Below are 8,469 nucleotides of genomic sequence, written 5' to 3'. Positions count from 1 at the left end.
TTTTTTTTTGGTTTTTCTCCGGTACCAGGAACCGAACTCACGACCTTGCACTTGCTAGGCAGGTGCTTTGCCACTGAGCTGAATCCCCAGCCCACATCTCAACAATCTTAAGTGTTTCAATCTATGAATGTGGGGTCTCTTTCCTTTTGTTTATGTCTTCTAAGATGTTTTATGGGCTTTAGTATAAGTCTGCACTTCTGCTGTTAAATTCATTCCTGATATTTGATTCTTTCTGTTGCTGTTGCAAGCGGCAGCCTCGCTCTTCCTGCTTAGCAGTGTGTCTTGGAGAGCATTATCGTACTGATAAAATCATACCCGTTACATTTAATGATTTTTGGTAGCTTAGTGTTTCATTGGTGGACATACCTTAATTTATTTAATTGGCCCTCTATTGTTAACCTTATATTTTTTCCTATTGCAAATACAAGTATGTATGTCATATTAACCTTGTGTATAGGTGATTTTATACAAACTGTATGAGTAAAACTGTAGAATAAATTCTTAAATACATTTTCCCAGTCAAAGAGATGTGCCCGTGATTGGATTGGTGTGGCCACATTGTCCTCCTTGGAGGTTGAACCAAGTCACTTTCCATTGGCCCAGCAGAGTGTTAAGGTCCTATTCCCCTCCCATCAGCGTCCTCTGTTCTCACGGTGCCTCACTTTAGGGGTCTCTTGAGGGACCATCTCCCCCATTCTGGTTCTACCCTCCTTCCCTGCAGGGATGGAAGTTGTAAAGGTTGGAGGTCCTGTGTACAGGATTGGAGTTGGGGGTGGAGCTGCTTCCTCTGTGCAGGTGAGTAGGAACAGCTAAGGATGCAGACTGATGTCGCTGGGCCCCATGGCTGGACGGCAGAGCTTCCCTGAGCTGAGCTGTGCTTTATGTTTCCCCCAGGTGCAGGGAGACAACTCCAGTGACCTGGACTTTGGGGCTGTGCAGCGGGGAGACCCGGAGATGGAACAGAAGATGAACCGTGTGATCCGGGCTTGTGTGGAGGCCTCCAGGGGAAACCCCATCTGCAGCCTCCATGACCAGGGCGCTGGTGGCAATGGTAAGGGAAGCAGTTGGGACAAGGGACAGCCAGCCCGGCCTCCTGCCAGGTTCAGTTTAGGAAGAGGTATCGAGGATCAGTCATCAGCTTCCCCGCTCTAGGTTCTTTCTCTACCCTTGTACATTCTTGACAGGTTCTGGGCCGGTGGGGTGGGTAGTGCGGGTGCGGTGGGTAGTGCGGGTACAGCAGTAGCTCCTGCAGGAACACAGAGTTAGATGTTGCTTCGGAGGCCAGGGGCCACTCTTCGTTCACCATGAGCTGACTATGACCCCATCACCATCTCTCCCTGCAATCCTTTACCAGGCAACGTCCTGAAGGAGCTGAGTGACCCGGCGGGAGCCATCATTTACACCAGCCGCTTCCAGGTGGGTCTCGTGCTGAAGGCTGCATGTCCATGTCATGTGCCCCGCCCGCCCCAGCCAGCCTTCCTGTCTCCCCCACAGTCTTAGCAGCACTGTGAGGCACTGGAGAGTACACTGTTCATTTTCTGTCTTCTCTGCAATGGCTGGGAAGCTGGGGGACCCAACTCTGAATGCTCTGGAAATCTGGGGTGCCGAGTACCAGGAGTCAAATGCACTTCTTCTGAGGCCCCCCAACCGGGACTTCCTGAGTCGTGTCAGTGCCCGGGAACGCTGCCCAGTTTCCTTTGTGGGCACCATCACCGGAGACAAGAGAGTAAGTTGGTCCCAGGAGCAAAGACCGTGGGCAGACTCGAGCCACCTGGGTACATGGGATGGAAAACTGCCCGGGGCCGGGAGTGAGAGGAGGGTTGGGGAGATGCAGGAGGCAGGAACCCTGCAGAAAAAGGGCTGGAAGGAGCGTTTCTGTCCGATCTGTAGGTACCCTCCCTGCCAGTGTTCACAGGCTCATTCTCTCTGGTCCCTGTTGTCCACAGATTGTGCTGGTGGATGATCGTGAGAGCCCCGTAGGAATAAACGGCCGAGGGGACGCCCCTGCAGCCTCTCCCCCAACCCCTGTGGACCTGGAGCTCGACTGGGTGCTGGGCAAGATGCCTCGGAAGGTATATGGGGTGAGGGTGGGAGTGAGTTTCTCCTGTGGCTCCTGTCAGACCTTCCTTGCCCCTGTCTGTGTGCCCAGCCCTCTCTGGCTGCTTACCACCCCGCCTACCCGCCACTGCCATCTCTCTTGCAGGAGTTCTTCCTCCAGAGGGAGCCCCCTGTGCTGCAGCCCCTGGCCTTGCCTCCCGGGCTGACTGTGCGCCAGGCTTTGGAGCGGGTTCTCAGGCTTCCCGCCGTGGCCAGCAAGCGCTACCTCACCAACAAGGTCCTCCCTGCTCGGCTCCTGCAGCCATCTGTATTCTTCCCTGTACTCATGTCCTCTGGCCTACTGCCCTAAAGGTCTGCCGGAGGTGGGGGTTCCTCCAGCCCTAGGGATAGAAATAGGAGCAGGGGGAAGATAGCCTCCCTGATGGCGTGTTCTGCCAGCCTCCCATCCTGTGTAGAGCTCTTCTTGTGTGCAAGGTGGCAGCGGGTGGGGTGTCTCCCACTGACCCGTGTCCCTCAGGAGAAATGGGGGTCTCCTCCCTGTCCTTTATCTCCTTGCCAACTGTACCTGGCTCCACAGGTGGACCGCTCGGTAGGTGGCCTTGTGGCCCAACAGCAGTGTGTTGGGCCCCTGCAGACTCCACTGGCCGACGTAGCTGTCGTGGCACTGAGTCACCAGGAGCTTGTAGGGGCTGCCACGGCCCTGGGAGAGCAACCTGTTAAGAGCCTGCTGGACCCCAAGGTTGCTGCCCGGCTGGCAGTGGCCGAAGCCCTTACCAACTTGGTCTTTGCCTGGGTCACTGATCTGCGGGTGAGTTCCCCCCAGCTTCTGTGCTGGAGCCCCAGGGGTTTGGGAAACTTCCGCATCCACACTTGGCTCCTGTGCTTCATCACTCCGTAACCTCTGCACCTCTGTTCCCTCTAACGCTGTGTCTCCTCTGTCCCCAGGATGTGAAATGCAGTGGGAACTGGATGTGGGCAGCCAAGCTGCCAGGCGAAGGTGCAGCTCTGGCTGATGCCTGTGAGGCTATGGTGACAGTGATGGCGGCCCTGGGTGTGGCGGTAGATGGCGGCAAGGACTCCCTCAGCATGGCTGCCCGGGTTGGCTCTGAGACTGTGCGGGCTCCTGGTGAGGTGGGGTTCTAGGAAAGGGAGCGGGGAAGGCACTGTGAGGCTGGGCTAGTGTCCCACTCCTCCGTGCTCCTTCTTCTGCAGGGGCACTGGTCATCTCGGCCTACGCTGTCTGTCCAGACATCACAGCCACCGTGACCCCTGACCTCAAGCATCCTGGAGGAAGAGGTATGGATTTGTCCCCTTCCTCCTGCATCATGTGTGTTGAACTTGGCCTTGGTTTGGGGTCTGCTGTGTGAGTAGTGGATGCCCCCATCTCATGACCAGACTGTTGCTTTCTAGGACTGGCTGTCTGGGGCACCTTTCTGTGTGCTGGGAGTGGCAGTGGCATGAGCACTTGTGAGAGGGGTCTTCCTGGGCTATCTGTTTCCTTTTCCCCCTCCCTGTCTCCCAGGCCACCTCCTGTATGTACCTCTGAGCCCTGGGCAGCACCGGCTGGGGGGCACAGCTCTGGCCCAGTGCTTCTCCCAGCTTGGGGAGCAGCCTCCTGACCTGGACCTTCCTGAGAACCTGGTGCGTGCCTTCAGCATCACACAGGGGCTGCTGAAAGGTGAGTGAGACTCTAGGGGAGATGATGGTATGGTGGCAGGGACAAGGCAGGTGCTCCCCAGCTGAGCGGGTGAGAGCAGGGCCAGAGGGACCCGCAGGCCCTTCCCCAGTTCTGTGTGTGCCCACCTTGCACGTACTCCCCGGCTCTCCAGAAGCAGATGGAGCTATCAGGTTCAGGCCTTGATGTTGATGAGCTTTTTTTTCTTTCCCTCCAGACCGCCTCCTTTGTGCAGGCCATGACATCAGTGATGGAGGCCTTGTCACCTGCCTGCTAGAAATGGCCTTTGCTGGGAATTGCGGGATAGAAGTGGATGTGCCTGCCCCTGGGGTCGATGGTGAGGACATCGGGTATAGAGTCGGCCCCGGGCTGCCTCCCTCACCCTGCAGACCCACCTCCGTGTGGACAGTGGAGTGTCCCTAACCTTTCCCCTCTCTCCAGCTCTCCTCTGTGCTGTCCTCTAACAGCTGGATTGGTTGGCACCCACCACTTCCTGATTGTACCCTTCTGAGACCTCCCATGGCCCCTGGTGCAACTTGCTCCAACCCCCCTTCCTAGCCCCCAGCCACTCGACTCGTTGCTTAGCTCCCTCAGCCTTATCGCCCTGACCCCACCTGCAAGCCCCGGTAGCACCCTAGTCACCCTGCCTCACTCCATTGCTCTCCCAGCATTGGCGGTGCTGTTTGCTGAGGAGCCAGGCCTGGTGCTGGAGGTGCGAGAGCCTGACCTGGCTGGAGTGCTGCAGCGCTATCAGGGTGCCGGCCTCTGCTGCTTGGAACTGGGCCGCACGGGCGAGGCTGGGCCCCATGCCGTGGTAAGGAAGCCAGGAGAGGGCAGTACTCAGCGGGCAGGCGAAGTGAGGGGGCCTTGGCCTCTGAGCAGCCATGGAGGGGCTTCCTCTGTCTCCAGCCTGTGTTCAGTTCGCCTTCTCCCCAGGTCCGGGTCTCAGTGAATGGGGTCGTGGCTGTGGAGGAACCTGTCGGGCAGCTGCGAGCCCTCTGGGAGGAGACGAGTTTCCAGCTGGACCGGCTGCAGGCAGAGCCACGCTGTGTGGCGGAGGAGGAACAAGGCCTGAAGGAGCGGACGGGGCCCACCTATTGCTTACCCCCGACCTTCCCCAGGGCCTCTGTGCCCCGGGAGCCTGGTGAGGGAGTGTGCAGAGGCCTAGGTGTCTGCGGGGCTGTCCTAGAACAGGTGTCTGTGGAGTTGGGGTGGGGAAATGACCTTCTGGCCTAGAGACACTTCCTCTTTCAGGTGGTCCCAGCCCCCGAGTCGCCATCTTAAGAGAAGAGGGTAGTAATGGAGACCGGGAGATGGCAGATGCCTTCCACTTGGCTGGGTTTGAGGTGAGCGGGATGCTGGTGGAGCTGGGGGCCTTGATCCACCTCAGGCTCTGTGTCCTCTGACACTTTTCCCCCTATGCTGCAGGTGTGGGATGTGACCATGCAAGACCTCTGCTCTGGAGCCATCGGGCTAGACACATTCCGTGGTGTGGCCTTTGTGGGTGGCTTTAGCTACGCAGACGTCCTAGGCTCTGCCAAAGGTCAGTGTACAGGCTTGTACATGCTGCCTCCGTCACATTCCTAGGGTTGTAGATTGGCCTCGCACCTCCACAAAGCCAGGGCACAGTGGGCATGCTGGCTCAGGGCCAGATGCCAGCAGAAGGCCGTGGGTAACTTAGATGAGGCCGGGGCTGGATAGGGTAGTGCTAACGGAGAGCATACATCTAGCTAAAGGGCCTGCTGCCATGCAGCTCAAGCAGGTTGTCATGTTAGATGCCTCAACATGACCAGATCCTTCAGTGTTTCAGGAGAAGCCCAAAATCTGGAATTTCTGTATGAAATCTCATTTTTAAATGTTAGGCAGCCAGGGCTGGGGATTTAGCTCAGCGGCGCAGCGCCTGCCTGGCAAGCGCAAGGTCGTGAGTTTGATTCCCAGTACCAGAACAAAACAAAACAAAACAAAACAAAACAAAACAAAACAAAACAAAACAAAACAAAACAAAAAATGTTAGGCAGCCAGGTGTGGTGGCATATACCTTTAATCCCAGCACTCAGGAGGCTGAGGCAGGAAGATTTTCCTGAGTTTGAGGCCAACTTGGGCTACACAGTGAGTTTAAGGGCAGTCTGAACTACAGAGCAAGACCCTGTCTCAAAAAAACCCCACAAAATAAAAAAATAATTGTTAGGCAACGAAGTGCTGTAAAGATTTTTAAAAATTGCTAGCCAAGCAAAAAGAAAATGATGGGCTCAGGAGTTGGCAGCATCAGATTCCTGCCTTGCACTTGCCCAGAGCTCTGCAGGATGCTTCCTGGAGTGGAGGAGCAGCTGTCCCCCTTTTTTGCCAGCTTCCTCTTTTCTGAGGTCTTCCACATCTCACCCTGACTTCTCTGTTCCTTCCTAGGTTGGGCAGCTGCCGTGACCTTTAATCCGAAGGCCAGGGCCGAGCTGAGTCGCTTCCGGAAGCGGCCGGACACCTTCAGCCTGGGGGTGTGCAATGGCTGTCAGCTGCTGGCTCTGCTGGGCTGGGTGGGAGGTGACACTGACGAAGAGGCCGGGGAGGTGGGCCCTGACTCCTGGCCAGCCCAGCCGAGCCTCCTGCTATGCCACAACCTGTCCGGGCGCTACGAGTCCCGCTGGGCCAGTGTACGTGTGGGGCCTGGGCCGGCCCTGATGCTGCGAGGGATGGAGGGCGCGGTGCTGCCTGTGTGGAGTGCCCATGGAGAAGGTCAGGCTCCGGGAAGGACAGGGTTGGGGGCGGGGGCTGCAGGGGGAGCTCAGCTTTCACTTCCCTCTTCCTTTCCTCCTAGGTTACATGGCATTTTCTTCTCCGGAACTCCAAGCCCGGATGGAGGCCAGTGGCTTGGTTCCCTTGCATTGGGCAGACGATGACGGAAACCCTACAGAGCAGTACCCTCTGAATCCCAACGGGTCACCAGGAGGCATGGCTGGCGTCTGCTCACGCGATGGCCGCCACCTGGCTCTCATGCCTCATCCCGAGCGAGCTGTGAGGCCTTGGCAGTGGGCATGGCGACCCTCTCCATTTGACATGCTCACCACCTCCCCCTGGCTGCAGCTCTTCGTCAATGCCCGAGACTGGACCCGGGGAGGCTGCTGAGCCCGCCGGGAGGCGCCTGCCACACCTCGATCCCTGAGTGTTGCTGCCCCCTCTTCCCTCTGCACTCTCCCCTGTCGCCTTCAGGAGCCCTGTACATGGTTTCTAGAAGTGTCTTGGATAGATGGGGACCAAAACGCCAAAGCTTCTGAGCCAGTTTGCTTTTCGGCCTGCTTGAGGCCTGCACGGCTGAGCTGTTCCCAGGGCTTCTGTGCCACATGGTTGGCGTCCTCACACTAGGCAGTAGCCTGTGCCCCTGAGGAAGGAGACTGCGGCAAAGTTCGGCTTTAGGGGGCCAGCGGGGGTTCCCTTGGCCCTGCCTCACTTCCCCAGCGATCACCTTGTGCCTCGTTCCCCTTATCTGGGCTCTGAGGGATGTTTCATGTCCCTCCATCACTGGGGTTCAGAGTCTGGGGACAGAGCTGATCAGCCCCTTCTGACCTCATTCTCTAAAAACAGCAGAAGCTTTCTGGATTCCTTTTGAAATGTGCTGTCCTAGTGTAAGGCCATACAACCCTGAGTGCGCCTGGTCTTGTCTGAAATGTGCTGTCCTAGGTGTAAATAATTGCTGTTGGCAGAAGTGCCCCTGATGGGGTTTCTGGCTGTGTGTCAGGGCCAGCCTGGTGCCAGGCTCTGAACTCATTATTCTTGGTGTTTCTCCTGACTTAGCAGCTCTCTTTCTGATAGTAGTTGACACCTTCATTTCTTTTTTTTTTTTTTTTTTGACACCTTCATTTCAAAAGGGCGCCTTTAGTTTATTGTCCTACCTCATCATTTGTGCCATTTATGTTTCTTGTGCCAAGCGATGGCATTGCTCTTAAGGAGTTTATGGTCTAATAGAATTTAAAATAATAAGCTGGGAGTAGTGGCACATGCCTCTAATCCTAGCACCCAGAGATGAGGCAGGAAGGTTGCTGCAAGTTTAAGGCCAGCCTGGACAGTATAATAAGACCCTGTATCCAAATATATATGAAATAATAGCTGTGTATAGCACTGCTGAGCCAAGGAGCACCCCCATGTACTTGAGATCAAACTCGGCCTTCCCACTGAGCTACATCCCTAGTCTTTAAAGAATTTTTTTTTTTTTTGCAGGTACGGTGGTGCATGCTTATAGTCCCAGCACTTAGGAAACTGAAGCCGGAGGATTGCCACAAGTTCAAGGCTGGGCTGTGTAGTGAGTTCAAAACCAGCCTGCCCTGCCTGGCAAGCGCAAGGTCCTGAGTTCGATTCCTAGTACCACTCCCCCTCAAAAAAAAAAAAAACCAACCTGAGCTACACAGCAAGACCTTGCCTCAAAAAATAAAATTTAAAAAAATTTAAATTTTAAGCCAGGGTCTTGCAAAATTACCTAGGCTGGGCTTGAACTTGCATTTTCCTGCCTCAGCCTCTCAAGAGTGCTGGATTAATGTGTGTGCCAACATGTCAAGCTTTTTTTTTTTTTTTTGGTCTTTTTGAGACAGTGTCTCGCTGTGCAGCTCAAGCTGGCCTTGTAGCCCAGGCTGGTCTCGAACTTGAAACAATCCTCCTGCCTCAGCCTCCTGAGTGCTGGGATTACAGGCATGTGCAACCATGCCCAGCATTCTTTTTTTGTTTAAAGATTAAGGTCAAACTGCCTAGGGTTT

At 55.7% G+C, this 8,469-nt stretch overlaps 1 protein-coding gene across 5 annotated transcripts in view; it reads left to right on the top strand.

Moving 5' to 3' along the window:
* Pfas (phosphoribosylformylglycinamidine synthase) overlaps positions 1 to 7,961 on the top strand; it is a 20,907-nt gene extending 12,946 nt beyond the window's left edge. For all 5 annotated transcript variants that reach the window (XM_005399420.2, XM_005399417.2, XM_013522184.1 and 2 more), the window contains 17 exons: positions 722 to 795; positions 895 to 1,051; positions 1,355 to 1,416; positions 1,565 to 1,726; positions 1,947 to 2,072; positions 2,204 to 2,335; positions 2,636 to 2,866; positions 3,004 to 3,184; positions 3,271 to 3,354; positions 3,581 to 3,736; positions 3,951 to 4,070; positions 4,402 to 4,547; positions 4,670 to 4,877; positions 4,988 to 5,079; positions 5,162 to 5,276; positions 6,137 to 6,460; positions 6,543 to 7,961. In XM_005399420.2, the coding sequence (XP_005399477.1) occupies positions 722 to 795; positions 895 to 1,051; positions 1,355 to 1,416; positions 1,565 to 1,726; positions 1,947 to 2,072; positions 2,204 to 2,335; positions 2,636 to 2,866; positions 3,004 to 3,184; positions 3,271 to 3,354; positions 3,581 to 3,736; positions 3,951 to 4,070; positions 4,402 to 4,547; positions 4,670 to 4,877; positions 4,988 to 5,079; positions 5,162 to 5,276; positions 6,137 to 6,460; positions 6,543 to 6,850 (2,678 nt within the window). In that variant the 3' untranslated portion in view covers positions 6,851 to 7,961. The remainder of the gene's footprint in view (positions 1 to 721; positions 796 to 894; positions 1,052 to 1,354; positions 1,417 to 1,564; positions 1,727 to 1,946; positions 2,073 to 2,203; positions 2,336 to 2,635; positions 2,867 to 3,003; positions 3,185 to 3,270; positions 3,355 to 3,580; positions 3,737 to 3,950; positions 4,071 to 4,401; positions 4,548 to 4,669; positions 4,878 to 4,987; positions 5,080 to 5,161; positions 5,277 to 6,136; positions 6,461 to 6,542) is intronic.
* Positions 7,962 to 8,469: the final 508 nt, after the last annotated feature.

This window comes from Chinchilla lanigera, unplaced genomic scaffold (genome assembly GCF_000276665.1).
Source record: "Chinchilla lanigera isolate Chin_1 unplaced genomic scaffold, ChiLan1.0 scaffold00066, whole genome shotgun sequence".
NCBI classification, from domain to species: domain Eukaryota; kingdom Metazoa; phylum Chordata; class Mammalia; order Rodentia; family Chinchillidae; genus Chinchilla; species Chinchilla lanigera.
The sequence above is the reverse complement of the archived record's forward strand: the minus strand, read 5'-3'. Positions and strand labels throughout refer to the sequence as shown.